A 25,122-nucleotide genomic window follows, 5' to 3' on the forward strand; every position below is an offset into this window, starting at 1 on the left:
AAGAAAACAAAAAAAGAAATATCGATCAACTTACAACAAATAATAACTTTATTAACATTGTTTTTTAGTCTGTAACAGTAAAGACTTAAAATGCATCAATGTGCCTGAAATAAAAAAAATCAATCCTTATATAAAGTATAATATTTTTTGACCATTTGATACTGAAAAATTTAATTGAATATAATCAATAAATAATAATAAAAAACTCAAGCGGCTTATCAGCGTGATTGGGGTGTAATATTTTTAAGTGACGGTGCAAAAAAAAATATTTTCCCCGGTGTCGCTTCGAGCCCCCCCTGGGGGTCCCGCCCCACTATTTGAGAAGCACTGCTGTAACATAAACTGAAGCACTTAGATCAGAGATTCATTGTGTTTGTGTTTGTTGTTATGAATTCACTTACTGCTTCAGTCTTGGGAAGTTTAATGACAGAACTGTACATCACATCACATTCAGGATTTACTGAGGATGAATTAAGTGAGTTGTCCTGTTAATAAACACACATTTGTTTCAGTCTCTCACTTTACGGTCACACATGAAACGTTTTCAGACACTTGTGTAACTATAACATCACTTTTGATATGATCGACTATAGGATGAATCACTTTGGATTAAAACATCTGCTAAATAAACAAATAAAGACTCACTTCATCACTAACTTCATCTGTTTTCTTGTTTGAGATGTGATTGATATTTCTCACTGTTAGTAAAAGGAAACGTATTTTATTGCTCTGTTAGACTTAAACATAAATACAAACTGTTAAAACATACAAAGAATCACAGAATATATCAGAAATCAAAAATCAACTCCAGCCAACACAAATACTGATATAAAGTGTTCATTGAATGCACTGTAGGTTGCATGAATGTAATGTAATGTAATACTGACTGTGTTTGTTTCTCAGTATTACAGATATCACAGTAACCAGAATCAGCAGCAGAACAATGAGTAGAAGCCACATCTTCAGATGATCATACTGTCTGTATTAATAAATAACCATGCCTTATGTAAGGGATAATGTAGAGGCAGCCGGTAGTTATTGGGAAATAAGCCCCGACAGTGTGATCAGGACCCGACGCGAAGCGGAGGGTCTTGTATCACACTGAAGGGGCTTATTTCCCAATAACTACCGGCTGCCTCTACATTATCCCGCTTATTACACGGCTACTTGCCACATAAGAAAAAAAACTGGACATGAATATGAATTTGAAACGTTTTATTGGCATATTTGTTTTAAATTAACATTTTTATCCTTCCGCGAAACTTTGCACAGATGCATAAAATGATCGTAATACCTCATTAAGATCCTCTGCTTCATACCTGTCTGTCTCCATTTTTTCTCTTTTAGCCAGTCTTTGAGAAGTTTTAATGCCCATTCTGTATTTTTTTGTGTGATGGCTTCGTAGCTGTCATGCTCTATTTTGTCAAGTTCAGTCTCAGTAAGCTGTCTGTGTCTTGTCGTGGTTGTCGAGTGTTTGTCACAAGATGGCGCCAAGCAGACAGTAATCTTTATTGATCTTTATTGGCGCGGAGCGATTTTACTTGTGCAAGTAGTACCGGCTATGCGTTATTATTTTGGAGCGGTTATTATTTGAAAAGAACGAACCTGCAAATGTCTCAACTGACCAATCAGAATCAAGCATTCCAGAGCGCCGTGTAATAAATTACCATAAATCAGAGTGACTTTCCTTAGATAATATGATGATTATAATAATATGCATACTTTTTAATATAATATTTAATATACAATTATACATATATTTTGATTGTACAAAGTTTAACATATTAATCAAATGAAGCAATAAACGTCTTAATTCAATACTTATTTTCGTGCTCTTCACTGTTTGGTGTATGAATGCTGTCATTACGAATTGATGTTGCATTAGAGAGAGTTGTATTTCTGCAAAGAAACAAAGAACAGAAAAATTTACCACAACTCATCTTTATTAAACTACAAGACAGACAGACAATATACTATATAAAATGTTTTTATACACTACTAACTTGTCTCTCGTGACTGTGAGTTGAACAGGAGCCTGTAGATCTCCTACAGAACAGTAATACCAGCCAGAATCACTCTTCATCAGTCCAGACATCACCACAGTCAAAGATCCTCTCCCATCATCACTGATCTCAACTGATGCATTCTGGAATGTGTCAGATCTTCCCACTATGTAACAGCTCTTGTCTTTATATCTGCACCACTGTTTGTCTTTATTCTTATATGTAGAAGTGTAGAGACACTGTACACTGATATTACCACCTTCATCTACAGTTACACTGCTGGACATCACAGAGAGATCAGGAGCTGTCATCACACAGACAGATGATATTTGTCATTGACATTTATTAGAAACGAGAGCAATCTGATGATGAAGTGTAAAATAAATCTCATACCTGATTGGATTGTGATATAAATCTTCACCATCACATCCAGGCCTACGGAGCCCCTAAGGGGACATTGAGCAAAAATTAAATAAAGTTTAGTTTCGCGTGCTCACATGAAACTATCGCGTGCTCACGTGAAACTTTCGCTATAGTTTCGCGTGAGCACGTGATAGTTTCGCGTGCTCACGCGAAACTATCACGTGCTCACCCGAAACTATCGCGTGCTCACGCGAAACTATCGAAAAAGTTTCGCGTGAGCACGTGATAGTTTCACGTGACCACGTGATAGTTTCACGTGAGCACGCGAAACTTGCGCATGCGCACGTGAAAGTCGTATATTGATGTGGCCATACTGGGGACAATCACAGCTAGAGAAATGACTACATTACAGGAATTAGTTGCGCTATATTTTAATCTAGGACTTTATTATAAGGACATTGCTGCTTTACTTGCAAGTCGTCACCATTATATGGTTTCGATACGACATTTAAAACGGATTTTAAAGTCTTGTAATCTGTTCCGGCGCAAGGGGTACAGCGATTTGGATCAGGCAATTACTTTCATTCATGAACAGTTACAAACATCTGGTCAGCTCCACGGATATAGGTGGATGTACACAAAATGCAAGGAGAGTGGAATAAACATAAGGAAAGAGGATGTTCGATTAATTCTACGAGAACTAGATCCAAGGGGTGTTGATCTCAGAGTGAGGAGACGGCTTCGTCGCCGAAACTACTTTGCTAAAGGGCCTAATTACATTTGGCACTTAGACTCTTACGACAAACTGAAGCCTTTTGGCATCTGCATAAATGGCTGCATTGACGGATTTTCGCGGAAAATCATATGGATGAATGCATTTACCACCAGCAGTGATCCAAAACTTATTGGTGGCTACTACATTGAGGCAGTGGAAAGGTTGGGTGGTTGTCCACGGATTGTCCGAGGCGACCGAGGCACTGAGAATGGTAAAGTCAGAGACTGTCAGCGCTATCTCCGTCGCAACATTCACGATGGCTCTGATATTGACAGCTACATTGAAGGGGCAAGCACGGCCAATCAGAGGATAGAAAGTTGGTGGGGCTTCCTCAGGCGAGAATCAATGGAGTTTTACATTTGTCTGTTTGCTGATCTTAAGGACCGTGGTTTGTTCGACGGTGCGTATTTGGACAGAGGTCTAATTCAATTCTGCTTCATGGGCATCATCCAGGTAAGCTACACATACACTCACAGTTGATTACCGTACATTGTTACGCACCTACATTACTGTAAACATAGGCTGTCACAAAAAATCAGTTGTACGAAGTCTACAAGTAACACACGGCGAATGTGTAAAATGAATGTGATGTTGCCTATGATTGCTGAAACAAAATAGATTGATCATGCTATTGGCAAGAGCATATCATTTTTTCATGTGTCTGGATGTTGTGTAACCTACGACTTTCTGCATACTAATCAGTTTTTGTGATAACCTATTAGTGACAGAAGTTGGTGTTAAACTGTTAAGGCTTATATATGCAGTAATTATTTTAGTGTGATTTACGAGTTTTTGTTTAATATTTTGTGATGCCCTAAATAAAATGCAAAAATCACTTAATTGCTTCCCAATTAACCTTTTTTCCAGGATGAGTTAGACGAGACTACCTGTGTGTGGGATTCCCATGTCATCAGACCATCAAAGAATGACAAAGTGCCCAGTGGTCGACCCAGAGTCATGTACATGTTCCCTGAACTCTACAGAACTGATGACTGCATTTCCCCAGTGGAAAGAGAAGATTTACAGCTTTGTCAGAGTAGCTGCACATTTCGAACAACAGTGCCATGTGACACAGACATTTACAACATCTGCAACTTCCTGATGGTTGAATCCCAATTGCATCTTCCGGCTGATGCTTATCAAGCATTGGATTTGTATCTGCACTTGAGAAATGAAATCAGATCCACTCTCTAACTTTATCTACACGAAACACACCAATGTTCTCCAGTCAGTGATAGTCTACTGATGCTGTTAATTCATCTGTTACAGTATGTGTATAATGAATCTTGGCAATTGAAAATGTTTTTCTTTGCCATCACATCAATCATAAACAGGGAAATATGGACACAAGCACACCAAATAAATAAAGGATATGACATAAATGAACAATTGTAATTTTTATTTAACAGTATTGGACATTTTGAGTATGTTTCCCATGTGAGGCTTCAACAAAAACAGCCATTGGTATTTGCCATTAAAATGTGAATGTGTGAAATGCAATATTCTGCAGTATTGTACGGTAATAAAAGCTTCCCTGAAAAGGCATAACATAAATATAACAAAAATGTATCTTAATAATCACGGTCCAAACGTTCTCATGAACAGCAACAGCATTTTAAGTGCTACCTGCAAATCTGCAAAAACTTGTATTAAAAACAAATAAGTAAAAGCTTAACATTTTTACTTACATTTAGGGATGCATAACGATTAATCAGAACAAAAGTTTTTGTTTATATGTGTGTGTGAACTGTGTATAATAATTATGTTTATATAAATGTGCACACATGCATGTATAATTTTAAGAAAACATATGTATATATTAAGAATTTATATATAAATTATACATAAATATACAAATGTAAACATTTCTTAAATATATACATGCATGTGTGTGCATTTATCTATACAAAGTTATTATACATAGTTCACACACACACACACACACACACACACACACACACACACACACACACACACACACGTAAACAAAAACTTTTATTCTGCTATAGATTAGGCATCCCTACTTCCATTACAAAAACACAAAATGGACAGCAGACTTCTCTGGACACCATTACTGTCCAAACGTTTTTATGAACAGCAACAGCATGTAGTGTATTTACGTTCTACCTGCAAATATGCTAAAACTCATGTGTCAGGACATTAGATAACAAGCATTGATGCTTAATAAAAAATAAGTAAAAGCTTTACATTTCTTACTTCCATTACAACAACAACCCACCCAACAGGACAGCAGACCTCTCTGGATACCATTACGGTCCAAACATTTTCCATTTACAGCAACAGCATGTAGTCCATTTAACTGCTACATGCAAATCTGCAAAAACTCATGTCTTAATACATTACATAACAAGCATTGATGATTATTAACAAAAAAATAAAATTGTGACATTTCTTACATCAATAATAACAGCCCAATAACAAACATTGTTTGGCAACAGCTATCTCATGTTTTAACTCCTTTTTAAGATTCACTTTAAAGATTAACATTTATGTGTGAATGAGAAAAGATTGATCGTGGTTAGCAGAAAAGTAACTTCTTCTACACAATATCCATTGTGAAACAATCACCAGACAATACACAGTCAAATTCTGTTCGAAATTCAGGGTATGTGCTGTAGGTGCATGGTAATTCAAGTACTGCTCCACAAGTGTGTGCAACAGGCCTGCGACTTAAACCACACAAATTATTAAAAGTTACTTCAATTTTGTCTTTGCACAGCACAGTGGACCCTGTGCAGAAGCGCAAAAAGGTTTCTAGCTTCTTTTGGTCAATGCTTCTGACATATCGTAGTAGGTGGTTGAGCGCTGTCTGCTCCTGTGCACTTAAGCTTTCATTTGACGGTTTAATCATCTGTGCCACTTTCCTGTTGGTTGGTTTTTTAGACTCATAGAGTTCCATTAGGCGGCTTTTGGTTATGGGAGTTGGCAAAGCAGTGTGAATACTGGAATGGAAGCAATCAATTATAAATTTCGGCTCTTGAAGAAGAGCTTTGTGTGCCATTGTTACAATGGTAGCCCTTAGGTTCTCTTTACTGGGCAGGCAGTGTGCGCCCATTCGTGAGAAGAGGTCAAGTAATTCCTCCTCATCACTTTCATCCATGCTGCCCTGCAATGCTTTTTCAATGGATAGTCTCTCAGTCACTGACAGGAATCTGGCAAAGGACGTCATCAAGAGTTCTTCATCCACTGAGTCGACTCCTTGGCAGCAGGCAAGAACAAAAGCTGGGGACAGTCGGATGGGCATGATGCCGTGGTCCAGGTATCCTTTCAACCAGACTTTTCCAACTGCTTTCCATTCCTTCTCAGAATAGTCTGGTCGCAGTCTGGGAACTCTCTCTTCTTCCCCCTCACATTGTTCAAAGAAGTGTTCCCAGAAGGCGGAATACACCTCTCTTGACACACCATCACTGTCCACAGCTTTCTCATTTATTAACTCCATTTTCAGATTAGCATTCAGTACTCTTGGTTTCATGAAGACATTAAGGACGTCATGAACTATGTTTACTCGCCTTAATTTCACATACAGGAGTTCTTTTTCAGACTGATCTGGTGATTCTGTAAGACCGTTTGATGATGCAGGTTCATCATTCAATGTAGAATGCTGCAATTTAAAAAAAAAAAAAAGAAAAAAATTAGGTGAGATTATAGACCCTTTAACTGTTTGTACACAATGATGACGTGGCAACGTATGCACGCGCAGTTTGGCAACGGAAGGATGGCAAGAATCAACAGTGAAGCAACACAAACAAAGAAAGTTATTTTAAAAAGTTGACTTATCAACTTTATCAACACAGCTACCAGATCCGTGTACTATAGTGGAGTGGATAGGAGATGTTAGCAGATGACCAAATATAAAGTGGCCAGATACATATGTATATTAGTATATTATATTAGTGGAACCAAATGCCACAACCAGACATTTTGATGCTTGGAAACTGTTTTAATAAACTTTCTGAGTTGCTAACACGTTAGAACCAATGAGGAATAAAACCACTTCTGTTGCCAAAATGCGCACGCAGGCTATTTGATCACGTGGGCTGTAAAAGGGTGTATTGATTGCTTAAATAAGTTAGTTTGCTAACAGAAAATTAATTAATGACTGACAATCCATGATGACATAGTTTATCATACAGCAAATACAGCAATTTATCATATAGCAAAAACGATAATTATCACCAAGAGCAGGGATCTGCAACCTTTTTTTTTCTTGAAAGGGCCATTTTTTTTACCAGAACTACAAATACATTTGCCTGGGGTTGCAAAAATATTGGAACCATTTAAAAGAAATCAGTTGAAATATCTGTATCTTTATTAGCCTCAGGCATATGCTTCATTATACAGTTTAATATTCACTAAATGTAATGTGTTGGGACAGCTTGAAGCTTAAAGGGTTAGTTCACCCAAAAATGAGAGTTATGTCATTCACACATTACATACGTACCCGTAAGACCTCCGTTCATCTTTGGAAACACAGTTTAAGATGTTTTAGATTTAGTCCAAGAGCTTGCTGATCCTCCATTGAAAATCTATGCACAGTTTACTGTCCATGTCCAGAAAGGTAATAAAAACATCATCAAAGTAGTCCATGTGACATCAGTGGGTAGAATTTTTTGAAGCATCGAAAATAAATTTTGCATCGAAAATAATTTCCAAAAATTACAACTTTATTCAGCATTGTCTTCTCTTCCAGTCTGTTTTAAATGCGCATTCCCAAGACTGCAGTGACACTGCTGACGTAGACGCTGCTGACGTGTTATCTGGTCCCCCCGAGCTTCGTTTACAGTCTGAGAGATTAGGACATCCGTGACATGCACACTTACGCACAATTTCAAAAAATATAGCAATACCAAACACAAACAATGTAGAACAGCTTGAATACAGCATGTGTCTCCATCAGACAGTAAACGATGCTCGGGCGCACCAGATAACACGTCAGCAGGTCTACGTCAACAGCGTCACTGCAGTCTCTGGAACGCAGGATTCAAAACAGATCGGAAAAAAAGACAATGCTGAATAAAGTTCAAAACATTCTAACTGACCTACTGATGTCACATGGACTACTTTGATGATGTTTTTATTACATTTCTGGACATGGACAGTATACCGTACATACATTTTCAATAAAGGGTCAACAAGCTCTCGGACTAAATCTAAAACATCTTAAACTGTGTTTCTGAAGATGAACAGAGGTCTTTCAAGTTTGGAACAATATGAGAGTGAGTCATTAATTACATCATTTTCATTTTTGGTGAACTATCACTTTAATGACTATATGAAATTGTTAAAAATATTTTATAACTTCCATTTGAAAAATTAGAAAAAGCAAGGGAGCCGCTAATGAGCCATAATACAGCTATAACCAGGTAAATATTAACTCATAATTGACGAGATAACTCGTTAATGGCAGTGAGAGAGTTAAGTAAGTGATAAGGCTGCCGAGGTGTCCCGTTAAACGGTATTAATGAATGAGGGGGAGGCAAAGCCTGACGCACAGTGCTTATTATACGGCTACTTTTGGTAAGTAACACTATACCTGAATATTGTGGAGGTCAGAGGGATTCCAAAGAAGAGTGGAGTCGTCATCACCACCATCACCAGCACAAATACCTCCAAACTGTACTTCAAAGTCTTCAAGAGACACATTGATGGCAAGGGCAATTTGGGAATCCACCTCATAACGACACTGGTCTCCAAGTTCATTTGACACAAGCACATTAGAAACTGAAGGCAGGACTTCTATGTCGCTCATCTCACAAGGGGCTGGTCTTGATTGCCTTGTTGGTTCCCCAGTCTGATGGTAATCAAAGAAAAAACAGAACAAACACAGAATTATTACATAAGCTCACGTAATGCATGAGCTGATTTAAACTTTCATGTCTACCATAACATAGCATGTCTTTATGGGGGGTCCATCTCTGACACAGAATGTAATTGGAGGAGCACTACACAGCATTTGTTGAAGACTGCACAACATTTCTCAGATTGGGTAAATTTGAGTAAAAATGAAGACTTATATCTACTGGAGCTTACGCTTTCATGAGTTGCCTGGACTGAGTCAGTAGGTGCTGCATCTGCATCTGAATCAGAAAATTTCTCTAGAGGATCCTCTTTTGTAGTTTCAGTCCTCTTGGTTTTCTTCTGCAAAAATCAGCAGATCAGCAAATAATGGGATTGTACAACCACGGCACACTCTTTCTAACCTCATAGTGAGTTGGCATTTACAGTAGTGGATTAATGGATGGGTGGATGTCCAGACAGCTTTGCATACACTGCCTACATGTACAGTCACTGACAAATGTTTAGTCATCTCTTTAGATATATATTTTTTTTAAATCTGATATTTAGCACTTTGAGTCTCGAGACAGGACCTATTGTCAAAATTTCGGTGTCCATCACTCTAGTTCATCCAAAACAAACCAGAAAAGAGACTTAAAGTGCCAAATACCAGAATTTTCCTTTAAGCAAAATACACACACTTTTGGAGTTTTGTTGAGCAAATGTGGTAAATTTTCATAAAGATGTCATGTGTGTCCAGGCCGCAGCTTACCCTTTCATGAGTTGCCTGGACTGAGCCAGTAGGTGCTGCATCTGAATCTGAATCAGAAGATTTCTCAAGAGGATCCTCTTTTGAAGTTTCAGTCCTCCTGGTTTTCTTCTGCAAAAATCAGCAGATCAGTAAATAATGGGATTGTACAACCACGGCACACTCTTTCTAACCTCATAGTGAGTTGGCATTTACAGTAGTGAATAAATGGATGGGTGGATGTCCAGACAGCTTTGCATACACTGCCCACATGTACAGTTACTGACAAAAGTCTTGTCATTCCTTTAGATATTTTGGATTTTAAAAGAAAATTCCGGTATTTAGCACTTTGAGTCTCTTTTCTGGTTTGTTTTTCGAAGAACCAAAATTTTGACAATAAGTTTCTTCTTGACTTTTTCACTCCTTTATAATCGTCTTTGACTGCTTCACAATGGCTGGCTACGGGCATGCACAAACATGTCATTAAAACAACCATTAAAATTATTTTTCAAAACTGTGCAACTCACCGAGTAGTTAAAAAAAAGTAGAGACAGGACCTATTGCCAAAATCCCGGTGTCCACCACTCTAGTTCATCCAAAACAAACCAGAAAAGAGACTCAAAGTGCTAAATACCAGAATTTCCTTTAAGCAAAATACACACACTTTTGGAGTTTTGTTGAGAAAATGTGGTAAATTTTCATGAAGATGTCATGTGTGGCCAGGCCGTAGCTTACCCTTTCATAAGTTGCCTGGACTGAGCCAGTAGGTCCTGCATCTGAATCAGAAGATTTCACTAGGGGATCCTCTTTTGTAGATTCAGTCTTCCTGCGATAACGGCACCTGGCTTTCTTCTGCAAAAATCAGCAGATCAGTAAATAATGGGATTGTACAACCACGGCACACTCTTTCTAACCTCATAGTGAGTTGGCATTTACAGTAGTGGATAAATGGATGGGTGGATGTCCAGACAGCTTTGCATACACTGCCCACATGTACAGTCACTGACAAAAGTCTTGTCATTCCTTTAGATATTTTGGGTTTTAAAAGAAAATACTGATGTTTAGCACTTTGTCTCTTTTCTGGTTTGTTTTGGACGAACTAGAGTGGTGGACACCAAAATTTTGACAATAAGTCTGGCCTTGTCTTTTTCGCTCCTTTAAAATCGTCTTTGACTGATTCACAATGGCTGGCTACGGGCATGCACAAACATGTCATTAAAGGGACTGCAAGTAGGGTTTTAAGTGTTTTATTAATCAAAATCAATGTCTTTATTCATAAATATGATCTCATTGGTCTCAAATGACCTCTGCCAATGATCTGACCTTTCTTTTATAAGCTTAGAATTTCTTCTCTTTACTTACATTGAACGGGTAAGTCCAAGAAGGCTTCCATGTCGTTCTGCCGTATTGATAAACTAAACAGTAATAGCAGAGAGGGACAAAAAGCACTAGCCTACCAATGTGCTTACACAACGCGTTTTCATTCAGAACACGTGAACCAGAAACGTACAAGGAGATCAGTGATTACATAACGGCTACCGTCGTTGCAACAAGCATTTGGAAAAGCGAGGCGCTAGAGAGCAATATTCATTTGAATGTAAAATACAATTTCACCACTAGATGGGGGTAAATCCTACTTACTGTCCCTTTAAAATAACCATTAACATTCTTTTTCAAAACTGTGCAACTTACCGAGTGGTTAAAAAAGTGCTAAAGACCAGAATTTTCCTTTAAGCAAAATACACACATTTTGGAGTTTTGTTTAGAAAATTTGGTAAATTTTCATGAAGATGTCATGTGTGGCCAGATAGCAGCCGAGAGATAAAGTTCATAAAGACTTCAAGTGCAACCAGGTGGCCAGGCAGAAGTTTAGCGACACAGGCCTACAGAGGATATTTTCATATATTTTGTGGCAGCTCAGTGAGCTCATCCACCTATATGATTTATTGAATATACATTCATTGGTTGAAAAGGGGTCCGCCGTTTACATACATGGCTGTAGTTGTCTAATAGTGTCTAATAGTGCATAAACACAGACATACCCAGAGACATAAATCAAGTTTTCATTCAATTCAATTCCATGTCCTCCATTTTGTGTTTAATGCTTGCCACAATATGCTTTTAAACAGACCGAGTTGAAGAGAAATGTTCCTACCTTCACTGGCCTCGCATCGGTGGGCTCAAAGTCTGAAGATGCATCAGAGAGAATGATTGGGGTGTTTTTATCCCAGGAGCATGTGTAAATACGAAGCATTCGCAGCTTGGTCTTCTCATACAGCTGGTTTATGGTGCAATCAAGAGGTAGTGACTTCTGGCTGAAATCACGAATGTCAAAATCAAAATTCCCAATAGGTCCTTTGGAAGAGTGTCCTTCTGGGAAGAATAAATCTTTGCCTATCTCTAGCAGCTCTGCCACAGTTATCGTTTTCTGCACAGACAGGTGGCGTGTTCCACCTCCACCTTTGGTTCGGACCTGGTGACACTCACCCTTCTGAATGTGAAGCCATCCCATTTCGACCCGCCGAGTGTCTTTCACGGCATATTTATTGCCGATAGGTCTACCCACAGCTGTGTCGCTGTTGGTGGAGGTTCTTCCTTCTATTTTTTCTCGAACCCTGTGCATCAGAGCTGACTTCACTGTCCCACTGTTGTTCTTCAAAGTTCTTTGCCGACAAAATGCTCGTAGAGCAAGTCGGTCTCCATATCTATCAATATATTGACCCAGCTCTTCATCCGCCATTAAATCTATGACATTCATGTCGATCTGAAAAATGCATGGGAAAAGGCAAAAAGATTACAAAAAATTAGGTCAGCACAGGCTATTAACTTAACACCAGGGAGAGCTAGCAAAAGTGGGCTAGTTAGTATTGCTTATAGTCTAAATGTAGTAGTAGGCTTGTCTTGGCAACAGCAGGGCTCTCAAGTTTTACCAAAAGTTTGGAGTAAGATTATATGTAAGGTGAGAGGGTATTTGCAGCAGTGTCCCTCTTGGCCCAATTCTCAAGTTTTTACTAACAGTTTAATTATACCTATTGTATTGTAAACAAACCATTAATGAACCCCATTCACTTCCATTGTATTATTTTTTCCTAGTATTGAAGTGAATGGGGCTCATTAAAGGTTTGGTTACAAACATTCCTCAAAATATATTCCTTTGTGTTCTTCAGAACAAAGAAATGAATACAGGTTTGTAACAACATGAGAGTAGATGATAACATATTTTTTTATTTTTGGGTAAACTATCCCTTTAAAGTGCTCTATTTTCACACAATAGTTTTGACCATAATATAACAAAAATCCTTCTTTAGTACTTAAAACAATCTTAAAAAACCTAAGTGTCCTTATCTGTGCTATTTTGAGATGTCATGAATATGAAAGGAATTGAAATGTGCGTTTAACATACATCTATGTAGTATTACAAAAATGTATACCGGTACCACTTGTAGTAAACTGTGCCCCTCTTTATACAAGATGGATTCAAATTTACTACAAATTGTACCCAAATACATTTTTTAAAAGACATTTTAGAATATTTAATTCAAATATATGTACTAAAGTACACAAAAATGTAGGCTGTATTAAGTACAAAATTAGTACATGAAAATAGAGCACTTTAAGTAGATTATGAAAGTGAACCTTTTTACTTGGGCATATGTACACATACAGATATATCTACCCCATTCATCAAATCTTGCTCTTCCAACTTCCACTCCGATAAAAGCATGTTAGTAACGAACGTGCTGGCAAGCGCGATATTGTAAGTTTATTTAACAAGAAACAACACATTTTGATTTCTTTCTGATTGTCTGGCTTTAGGATGCATTAATAGGCGTGTACGACTTCATGCGGCGCTGCAAGCAACGACAAATTATGACATCAGAGTAACGCGAGAGCGCTTTGAAAATAGCCTCCTCCGCAAGACTTCTCGCGGTACTCTGATGTCACCTGCTTATCGGCGCGTAAAGTTAAGAACACATAAATAACTTAAAGCAGATGAACTCGACAGAACTCCCCTTTATGCCTGCGAATCATCCATTAATTGTATATAATAGGACAATTTATCTATTACTTCTCAGCGTGAGAAACACAAGGTATGGCGTTTGAACTGACTGAAATGTGTTTGTCTCACGGTGAATGCGTGAGACTAGACTAAAGTTACAATAACATACAATGAATTCACAGCAAGATAACTTACCTTATCATCTTTCAGTTTAACTATCACATTGTCTGGTATATTTCGACTTCTAAGGAACGTTTCCAACTCATCTTTAGCCGCCATCGTTGCTGCGGTGCCGCTGAGTGTTCATAACAGCGCGAAATGGGTTTCACGTGAGCACATGAAAGTTTCACGTGAGCACATGAAACTAAACTTTAATAAAAAAATCTGCACATTAAGGTTTTGCGTGAGCACATGAAAGTTTCACGTGAGCACATGAAAGTTTCACGTGGGCACGTGAAACTAAACTTTAAAAAAAAAATCTGCACATGAAGGTTTCACGTGAGCACATGAAAGTTTCACGTGAGCACATGAAACTAAACTTTAGATTTTTTTACTCCAATGTCACCTTAGGGGCTCGGTACAGGCCTCCTTCAATTTCCACAGCACACCAGTAAGTTCCAGTGTTTTGCTCCTGCAGGTCTCTCATAGTGACAGTAAATAAACTCTGATCAGGATGATCAATTACTGACACGTCTCCTTTGGTTTCATTTGCATATACCAGAAAATAACATGATTGGTAAAATCCTAATGAATGATAGCAGCAGTATTTCTTGTGTTGGGTGTATATACTTTCATATAGACATGGAATAATATCAGATCCACCAGTCTGAACAGTTACTGTCCTACACTCATCACCTATAAATCATAAACAAAATAACTTTTACAAATTTACCTAAACAGGTTTTTTAAACATTTATGATTGAATGATTTAGATGCCTGTCTGTTGACATTTTTGCCTATTTTTAGCAATAAATATAGATACGAATATAAAAATAAAGATAGAAATTGTACATGATCTGAGTGCTTTATTGTTAAAGAAAAGTGAAAATGTAGTTGTTACGATATTCGTTGTGTCTCGTTCTGTGAGTCTCTGCTGCCTTTGCCCTCAGGACTTCAGATTCACCACTCTGGACAAATCATTGTCACACTTACCTGTTTATTCATTATCTAGCCTATTTATACCCTGTTAGCACAATCACTCACTGCTAAATTCTTATTTAGTTTGTCTGCAATTCTGAGTGTGAACCATGTTTTTGCCATTGTCCTGTTTACTTGATTACTGTTATGTTCCTGTTGTGTCCTCCCTTACAAAAATTTTACATGGTTTTATTGTAGTTAAAGTGCAACCATAGTTTTTTGGTGTATTTATTACTATCAGCAAAACCATGGTTTTACTACACTAACCGTGCTTTTTGGTTTAGACTGTAGTAAAACCATTGTTAATTTTCGTAAGGGCTTGTCTGCTCACTTACTAGTGTTGGGTTATTTATCTGTGTATGACCATGCCCGTTTCTGGATTTACGTTTATGGAATCCCTTACGAAAAAGAAGTTTATTCAAGTGTGCTATAAGTATACTTCTTTTAAACTCAAAATAAGAAAGTATACTTTCAGTTTACTTTTTATGTACTTCTCTAAAATGTACTTTATACTTCTCAGAACTATACTTAAGTTGTACTAAAGTATACTTGACCTATACTGACCGAAATGTCTAAGTATATTTGGCCTATACTTGTTTACTGACATATACTTAAAAGTATAAAGTAAAAATGCAACAACGTAAGCTACATCAGGAAAGTAGGCCTGGCAAACTTGACTCCTTTTAAGGATCCAGGTTATTGTGAGTCACTCACTAAAGTGATCCGGGTTGTGTGAGTCACTTGAATCACTTGAGTCAGTATTGCTAAATCGCCAAGGAAACTCAGTACAGACCCACTTGTAACCGGCTGATCCACGTGACTCGAGATTCTCAGAGCCGGAAACATTGCAGACTCGCAGACCATTGGACTTGCTCTACAGATCCATTAACCGGCTGAAGTCTCATCAAAAGCAAATCCACAACAAAAGCCTTTCACTTCTGAGATAACATGCTTATATAGGTTTTAGGTTTGGTGTGTATGGTCGACCATTTAAAAAAATAGGCCTAATAATAATAGCATAATAATATAGAAAAAAACTGTGTCCTGCTTATGCAGCCCCCAGAGGCGGAGAGACAGTTCACGCTGATAAGCCGGTTACGGATCAGCCGGTTACGAGTTGAAAGATTCTCGAGTCAGAGCAGATTCGCAGATCTCTCGAGTTTGCAATGTTTCCGGCTCTGAGTGAGAATCTCGGGTCAATTCGCGGATCCGCGGGTCTCTCGAGTTTGCAATGTTTTCGGCTCTGAGTGAGAATCTCGGGTCAATTCGCGGATCCGCGGGTCTCTCGAGTTTGCAATGTTTTCGGCTCTGAGTGAGAATCTCGGGTCAATTCGCGGATCCGCGGGTCTCTCGAGTCTGCAATGTTTCCGGCTCTGAGTGAGAATCTCGGGTCAATTCGCGCAGATCAGCCGGTTACGAGTGGATCTGTAGTTCGAGCGAAGTCTCATCAATAATGTTGAAAGAGGTTTGTGTGTGTGGTGGCGCTGTTTATGGTTTTACATTGAAATGTAGTAGGACTCAACTGATCCGGGTAAATGACACTAGAGGCTCGCGACTCATGAGTTAATTTAAAGATCCGGGTTAAAGATCAGAGTGAGTCGCGACTCAAACAGGTCTACAGGAAAGCTGCAAAAAGCCATATGATTAGCCCAGGTGAAAAATAAATATACTTTATTGTATTTCAAGTATATTTAACTTTGCAATAGTACATTACAAATAGTATACTTAGAAAGAAATGTACCATCTTTGAATATATTGAAAGTATGCTTACATATATGCTTATAATTAAACTTTTAACATATTTCAAAATAATTATAATTTAGTAAATTTTCTAAAAGTATACTTTAAAAAAATATATAATTGGAGTTAAAGTTCTGTGCAATTTTTAAAGTATACTAATTTGAACTTATTTTAAAGTTTATTTTAGATATACTTTATCTGTTAAAGTTATCATTATAATAATGCACTGACAGCATATTTAAAAAATACATTATTTGGCATCATTTAGAAACAGTATATTTTAAGTAAATTTTGAAAGTATATCTAGTGTACAAATGTATATTATCTTTATGGAGAATCTTTAGTGTTAGTAAACTAGTAGGTTATTAATTTTGTGCTGCAGGTATACTTGCAAGTATTCTTTTACTACACTGTAAAAAATACTTTGCTGCCTTAACATTTTTTGTTGAATCAACCCAGATTTACAAGTCATTTCAACTTACTGTTATTTATCTTGACTAGAGATCAGTTGTTATAACTACAGGTGAGTGGTTATAACTTATAAAATTAAGTTGACTCAACTATATTTTATAAGTTGTGACAACTCACCTTTGTTGACATGACTTTTAAATCTGAGTTGATTTAACAAAACATTTTAAGGCAGCAAAGTATTTTTTACAGTGTAAACTTTTAGTTAACTAGTGTACTCATACTGAAAGTGTACATGCAAGTGTTGTGTTAGTGTACTCTTAGTAAACTAGTAAGTTACTTATTGTGTGCTGCAGGTATACTTGCAAGTATTCTTTTACTATACTTTTAGTTAACTAGTAGTTTACTAGTCATATACTGAAAGTGTACATGCAAGTGTTCTGTTAGTTTGGGACACAGTAACATGAGCTTCTTGTCATAGACAAGATGGCTGATTCTTATTTTCATTTGTTCCCTGGTCCTTAAGATAGCATTCCCACATTCCCTAGGCCTAGACTCTCTGACCTTGCCAAGATAGCCATTACCAAGCTCCCTAGACTCTCTTCCCTTGCCAAGACGGCCACTCCAGAGCTCCATATGCTCTCTGCCCTTGCCAAGATGGCCATTCCCAAACTCATTATGCTCTCTAACTTGACCCCTGTCCTCTGTCTCTGCCCTGGTTCCTGTGGCCATCAGTACCACCCTGGTCTTCAGCTTTGCCCTAATTCCTGTCACATCCGACACCACCCTGGCTTCCAGCTCCTCCCTGGCCTCTGGTTCTATAATGATCCTGACTTAATACCAACAAATATCAACAGCTGTAATGGACTGCTCCAAGACACAAAGGGTATCAACAAAACGTAATTCATCATACACAGGTAAGCAATCCAATAAACAGTGCAAACAAGGATGACAAGGGAAAAACACAAGCTCAGAATAGTCCAAAATTCAGGCACTGATCATAAACCGGAAAACAAAGTAAACAGAAATAAACACTTGATATGTTTCAACTAACAATACTTTGCAAAGAATGTGTCTGTGAATAGGGTTTAAATAGTCCAGGTAATGAGTAACAGCCAGGTGTGGTAGTAATCACTCCCTTACGAAAAATAACCATGTTTTTTGTGGTAAAAGTGTAGTAACCATGTTTTTTTGGTGTATTGATTACTATGAGCAAAACCACTGTTTTTACTACTTAACTGTAGTAAAACCATGGTTCATTTTCGTAAGGGCTGTAATGGAGTCCTGAGGTAATGTGGAGAAAAGCTTCTAGTGGCCAGCAGATGAAACCACAGTGGTGGTGACCATGACAATATCTAATGATGTTTCAATTTGGTGTCAATCTTATGACGTTTAGGAGGCATTGGGTTTTGGTTACGTAAAAACATGACTTAAAGCTAACCAAAATATCAGTGTATGAAGATGTTGATAAAGTTGTTAAAGATGTAAAGATAAAGATTTGACATTATGGCTGTTGGTGGCGATGGGTGTTGGTGGTTTACAATCCTGACTTACTACCAACAAAATATCAACATCTTTTGTCATCATATTCTTAATCAAACTGAAGTTTACATTACACATTGTCCTGACATATTTGACATTATGGCTGTTGGTGGCGATGGGTGTTGGTGGCTTACAATCCTGACTTACTACCAACAAAATATCAACATCTTTTGTCATCATATTCTTAATCAAACTGAAGTTTACATTACACATTGTCCTGACATAGAATTTTGGTCACCTGACATCAGAACCTATATTCCATCAAATTGCAATGTCTTATTACGTGTGCCTGCTGGGTTAATTTAACACTGGTGGTTTTACAGTGATACTTTATGCAAATTACTGCAGAAAATGCTGATATGGTCTCTTCAAACCATTCATACACACTTCAAAACACATTACCTACACATAAGGTTGTTGCAACACAAAAAGCTTTACCTATAAAATGTCGTCCCCTTACCGGCACTATCCCGCCCCCTCAGATCACCATTATTGTTGAATTGGATTTTAATGATAAAATGTGCTATTTAAAAATCACATTTGCCTAGTGCAGGGGTAGGCAAGGTTGGTCCTGGAGTCCCGATGTCCTACAGATTTTAGCTCCAACCCTGATAAAACTAAGCCTACCTGTAGTTTTCAGGTGACTCTTTAGACCAGGGCTAGTCAACTGGCGGCCCACGGGCCAAGTGCGGCCTGCCAATCATTTTTATCTGGCCCGCCGGTTACCTTTGGCCGTTTCTCAATCGGAAGGCTGCTGCCTCCAGAGGTCGCATATGCAGACTGCATATGTCATTAAAGTGATACTCCATCGTTTTGTCATATTAAACTATGTTATAACCTTAACTAAAAAGAGTCTATGGCACAAAATAAAACGTGGTGCTTTTAAAAGCAGGTTAAAAAGGGTAACAATAATGTATGATGGAATAGCACTTTTGGGAGTACTTCAACCGCAGTAATACTCTCCCTCTCATTATGAGAGGGAGAATGTCACGACACGGTACACGGGGAAGACAGGAAAACCCCAACGCAGACTTAAATAAAGAATAATTTAATATATAAAACCAAAACACCCACGAGGGGGTAAAACATAACAATGACAAACACAAGAACTAAACGGATTAACCTAAACACTGGAAACACTAAACTACAGAAACTTACATAAGACTAGGAACAGGAATAAACACTAGGAACAGGAATTACACTAGGAACTTTGGCAAGGAACATAGAATAATACCAACGCACGGAGGACAGGACAGAAGGACATTAAATAGGGATATCTAAACAACAAACACCTGAAGCTAATCAAACATAAGGGAGCGGGAAACAATTCACGAACCCTGAGAGAAACGTGGACCGCGGATGGGCATGTCACACAACTCTCTCAGGGTAGACACGTACTGTCACAACCTAACCTCTCAAACTCGGATAGGACAAGAAATAGAGAGATCAGGTCATGACAGAGAAGGGGAGCGGATTTTTCAGGCGAGTCGAAGTACTCCCAAAAGTGCTATTCCACCATACACTATAGTTACCCTTTTTAACAACATGATCTCACGAATTTCCGTGGCATTCTCACGGATCTCCGCATTTTTCTGTGGCCCTTCTATGGACTGTCTTTTTCCGTGGCATTCTCACGGATTGGTTGCTGGACTGCTTTTTCCTATTTTCAAACCATTTCCGCTTCGGTTTAGGGTTAGATTTGGTGTTTGCGTTAGTATGTCACTTTAAATATTGGTTTATACTATTTTTCTGATTTATTCTTTTATATTTTCTAAACTTTAAACAATTGTTGCCTGGCATTGGGGTTAGAGTTGGGTTTGCGTAGGGGTGTCATTTCATGTAAATCTAACCCTAAACTGAAGCGAAAATGGTAAGAAAATAGGACAAAACAGTTGAGTAACAAATCCGTGAGAATGCCACGGAAAAAGACAGTCCATAGCAGGGCCACGGAAAAATGCGGAGATCCGTGAGAAAGCCACAGAAAAATGAGCACAAAATTCCGTGACTATGCCACGGAAATTCGTGAGATCAGGTTGCTTTTTGATCTGCTTTTAAAAGCGCCACGTTTTATTTTGTGCCATCATATTTGATCGTAAAACTCGCTTATATACAGTGGCAAGAAAAAGTATGTGAACCCCTAGTAATAAACTGGTTTTCTTCTGTGATTTGCCATAAAATGTGATCTGATCCTCATCTAGGTCACAACAATAGACAAACACGATGTGCATAAGGTGACAACACACAAATAATTCTAGTTTCTTGTGTCTTTTTTTGAGAACCCCCATTAAACATTCATAGTGCTGGAGGAAAATGTAAGTAAACCCTTGGATTTAACAGCTTGTTGAGCCTCATTTGGCAGCAAATACTTCAAGCAAGAGCTTTCAGTAGTTCTGAATCAGACCTGCGCATCGTTCAGAAACAATTTTTGCTCATTCCCCTTTACAAAACCTCTTTAACTCGGACAAATTTGTATGATGTCTGGTGTGAACCGCTCTCTTGAGGTCATTCCACAGGTTAAGGTCTGGGCTTTGACTAGGCCACTCCAAATGGTGCATTTTGTTTTTCTTAAGCCAGTCTGTAGTGGATTTACTACAATGCTTAAGGTCATTGTCCTGTTGCATCAACTAACTTCTACTGAGCTTCAACTGGTTGACAGCCACCCTGACATTATCCTGTAGGATTTTTTGGTAACACTTTATTTTACGGTGTCTTTGTTACATATGTTACATGTAATTATTATAGTAATAACAGTTAAATATGCATAATTACATGCAACTAATCCTAAACCAAACCCTATTCCTAACCCCAACCCTACAGTAAATACATGTTGTTGTTGATGATTATTACTTGGTACTTAAATATATAATTACAATGTAACAGTGACGCCTTAAAATAAAGTGTAACCAATTTTTTTTAAACTTAATAATTCATTTTACCCTCGATGATGGCAAGTGGTCCAGGCCATGAGGCAGCAAAGCAAGCCCAAATCATGATGTTCCCTCACCATACTTCACTGTTGGGATGATGTTTTGATGTTGGTAAGCTGTGCCCATTTTGCGCCATAACATTTTTCCCAAAAAAATCAACTTTTGTTTCATCAATTCATAAAATATTTTCCCAGTAGCACTGGGGTTTGCCAAGGTGCTCTTTTGGAAACTTCAGGGTCACAGCAATGTTTTTTGGGAGAGCAGCGGCTTCCTCCGTGGTGTACTGTGATATACACCGTGCCTGTCCAAAGACAGAGCTGTGTGCCCGTTCCAATGATGTCTTCAAGCCTTTAGCTGTTACTCGTTGGTTCTTCTTTACTTCATTAAGTATTCTACTTGGTGTCTTAGGAGTCATCTTGACTGTGCTCCCACTTCTAGGAAGGGTAGCTACAGTATTTAACTGTCTCCATTTATAGACAATTTGTCTAAGTGTAGACTGATGGAGGACTAAACATTTTGAGATAGTTTTGTATCCCTTTTCAGCCTTATGGAGTGCAACATCTCTTGATCAGATATCTTTATAAGAGCATGGTTCAGAAGAGCTGATGCTTCTTAAGGACAGCAATCTTAAAATGTGTGAGTGTCTTAATATCAATCAAAGTTGCACTAAACCACACATTTAAACTCATTTTATTAGTTGGACTCCAGTTTGCCGGCTTCTGACAAAAAAGCTTTCAATAAAGTAATTAGTCCATGGGCTCACTTACATTTTCCTCCAGCACTGGGTGTTTCCAAAAAAGACACAAGAAACTGGAATTATTTGTCTTGTGAGCTTATGCACATCGTGTTTGTTTATTGTTGTGACCTAGATGAGGATCAGATCACATTTTATGGCAAATCACAGTAGAAAACCAGTTCATTCCTAGGGGTTCACATACTTTTTCTTGCCACTGTACTTGTTTTAAATAGGGAAAACATTGATGTGTTTGGTCATTTCTAACTTCATCTCTGTTTGGTACCATTGAATGAATTGGGGTAAGCTAAGTGCTAACAAAGTGTTGCCGCGCGCCACAGCGCTACGTGCACGCACTAAGATGATAGAGGTATGTATCAACTCTTCTTAGTTAAGGTAACAACATAGTTTAATATGACAAAACGATGGAGTATGCCTTTAAGTTTAAATTAACTGAGCATTACATTTACAAATCATAAGCATAATACAACAATTTACGAGTAACTAAAAATAATAGTCAACTTTATAATTGTTAAAATTCTGAAAAAAGACCTAATAACGTAGGCAGCCTGGAAATGCGACCTCCGGAGGCTGCAGCCTTCAGATTAAGAAATGGCCATAGTCTGGTTTAAATTTAGCGTGGTTACTTTTACCTTTCCACTGTACATGACAAATGAGGGCTGCGTGGGGTGCAAACCATCTGGTGCATAATTATCCGATCCAATTCGAGCTTTGGATGCATTAAAGGAAATAAACGTATGCAACTACATGTAACGCACCGACCGGAAGTGATGTATTTCAGTGTGTTCCAATCAAAACTGTGTGCAAAGTAAAAATTTCGCTTTATTGGTAACACTTGAATACTTTAAAAACGATTAATTACTGGTAAGTAAATTATTAAAGGATAATTCCGGTATTTAACACTTTGAGTCTCATTTCTGGTTTGTTTTGGATGAACTACAGTGATGGACACTAAAATTTTGACAATGGGTCGTGTCTTGACTTTTTGACTCGTTTAGAAGCATCTCTTGACTTCTTTCAGAATGGAAGTCAAGGGCCATGCACAAGCATGTCATTAAAACAACACTCAACGTTAATTTTCAAAACTTTGCTACTCACCGAGTGCTTTGTGGTGTTCGTTGATACCAAATACCGGAATTATCCTTTAACTATAAATATATTCGTAAGATTTAAGGTTCTTGCGCTGGATTGAGCTTCTCTCCCATGACAGATTTACGATTAAACTGCAATTTTATTACAACTGCCACTAGGGGGCAAACTCCCTACAGTTTTATCTGCATGTAATGTAAAATAGAACGGCTGTTTAGCCCATATGTCTATAAAGTATAAAAAAAATAGAACATGTAGTGCAGTTTAGGTCATTAGGAGAAGAATGGCTATATGTTGTGAATACTTGACAGTTGTAACAATTAATTAAAGTTAAACAGTTATAAACAAAATATGTTTTAGAGTGTTGATCTTTTACACTTGTACTGTTAACATTTGGCTCTTACATGTTAAACAATTGCAATTGTTTTTAAATATTAAAAAAGAAAATATGAGTTTTCAGTAATTTAAAGCCAACACACTGGATACAAGAAGTGTGCATCTTTTTTGAAAATGCATGTTTTTTAACTATAAAAAAAGGTACCAAAATAAAATGTAGAAATATGGGTAAAAGTTTGGCCCGCTTCATATTTATAATTTTAAAATCTGGCCCCCGAAGAAGAGTAGTTGAAGACCCCTGCTTTAGACCTTTCTAGCGGAAGGAATGCTTTTATTGATTTAACTTCATGAAAGTTGCACTAATAATTTTTTTTACTTTAATATTGCGTGGTAACCGTTTTAGAAAAGCAATAAGGTACTCGAGGCAAGTGCTGTATCGTGAATAAGTAACGGCTGAAGGGGTTGCAGGCACTCCGCATCGCGTGGTGCCTAACAACGCCCTTGAGCCGTTACTTAATTTATTCACGATACAGCTCAGGCTCTCATACCTTATTGCTTACTTAACTAATTTTTAACAGCAACTGCCATTATCTCTGGATCTGAGCTCCAAATAAGCAGTGTTGTGCTAATATGCAGGTATGTGTTTTTTTTGTAAGATTGTTCAGTGCTCTGTATGTTGCTCATTTTTGCTGCTGTTTTTGTGGTTGTATTACCAAGATATTTGTTTATAATGTGTTAAACTTAAGGAACGTACCACAGCTATATGTATTTCTAGCTGGTAGAATTTTATGCATTCATGTGATCGCCCCCTTAATCAGCCCTGGGCTGGCGCCGGCACTGATAGCAGCTCACACCGCAGGAAACATTTCAACAACACATATGAGTAAATCAAATTAAAGACCTACTGTACCTGTAATAAGCCAAAGAATGACCAGAATGAACTTCAAACTGACTGTCCGCATACCAAACACCTGTGATGTTTCATTTCTCAGTATCTTCAGTATCTTTATCATATCAGTGTGGATTTTCATTGGTTGTTTGTTAATGCACCAGATTCACTTGTGTATAATAAATTACAAATGAAACTAAAGAAGACAGAACTGAAGGAGGTCATCTGTCATTACATTGTCTACTCACAATGTGTTAGACATTTATAACACCTCTCACTTCCTGCATCTCTCATCTTTAGTTGCTTGTAACAATAGTTTCCAAACATGCTGATAAACATAATGCATAATAACTTAGAAATGTCATAATCTTATATTTTTACTTTATGCACTTTTTGCGATATCATTTACATTTTTCATGAGAAACATTTCACCTCATGCATTTTTTGCAAATCCATGTTTTCAGCTGTTTGTGGTTGGTACCCGGAGCGGGGCTTATTTTCAGCCCTGGCGTGCAACAATGATATGACATTTGACCCATCACGTCACCGCCACTTAGGGTTGCCAACTTTCTCACTCTGAAATACGGGACAAAGTGTGGCCTGTCGCAGCAGTGC

General features: G+C 37.9%; 3 protein-coding genes across 5 annotated transcripts; 1 reads left to right on the plus strand and 2 right to left on the minus strand.

The window, feature by feature from the left end:
* Positions 1–1,668: 1,668 nt before the first annotated feature.
* Positions 1,669–24,631, minus strand: LOC141351384 (polymeric immunoglobulin receptor-like). Its single transcript, XM_073858046.1, has 6 exons — positions 24,529–24,631; positions 17,555–17,803; positions 14,267–14,540; positions 2,397–2,449; positions 2,004–2,307; positions 1,669–1,899 (listed from the first exon to the last, which is right to left on the minus strand). Exons 1-6 carry the CDS (start codon positions 24,629–24,631, stop codon positions 1,815–1,817), a joined length of 1,068 nt encoding a protein of 355 aa, XP_073714147.1. The 3' UTR covers positions 1,669–1,814.
* LOC129455339 (uncharacterized) lies at positions 2,718–4,448 on the plus strand. Its single transcript, XM_055220052.2, has 2 exons — positions 2,718–3,594; positions 4,009–4,448. Exons 1-2 carry the CDS (start codon positions 2,764–2,766, stop codon positions 4,333–4,335), a joined length of 1,158 nt encoding a protein of 385 aa, XP_055076027.2. The 5' UTR covers positions 2,718–2,763; the 3' UTR covers positions 4,336–4,448.
* LOC129455338 (uncharacterized) lies at positions 4,524–14,256 on the minus strand. 3 transcript variants are annotated; one of them, XM_073872753.1, is made up of 7 exons: positions 13,881–14,256; positions 11,841–12,449; positions 10,421–10,537; positions 9,710–9,817; positions 9,193–9,300; positions 8,696–8,953; positions 4,524–6,763 (listed from the first exon to the last, which is right to left on the minus strand). In XM_073872753.1, exons 1-7 carry the CDS (start codon positions 13,962–13,964, stop codon positions 5,702–5,704), a joined length of 2,346 nt encoding a protein of 781 aa, XP_073728854.1. In that variant the 5' UTR covers positions 13,965–14,256; the 3' UTR covers positions 4,524–5,701. The 3 variants fall into 3 exon arrangements, with proteins under 3 accessions (XP_073728854.1, XP_073728856.1, XP_073728855.1); XM_073872755.1 differs by lacking the exon at positions 10,421–10,537; XM_073872754.1 differs by lacking the exon at positions 9,710–9,817.
* Positions 24,632–25,122: the final 491 nt, after the last annotated feature.

This window comes from Misgurnus anguillicaudatus, chromosome 2 (genome assembly GCF_027580225.2).
Source record: "Misgurnus anguillicaudatus chromosome 2, ASM2758022v2, whole genome shotgun sequence".
NCBI classification, from domain to species: Eukaryota; Metazoa; Chordata; class Actinopteri; order Cypriniformes; family Cobitidae; genus Misgurnus; species Misgurnus anguillicaudatus.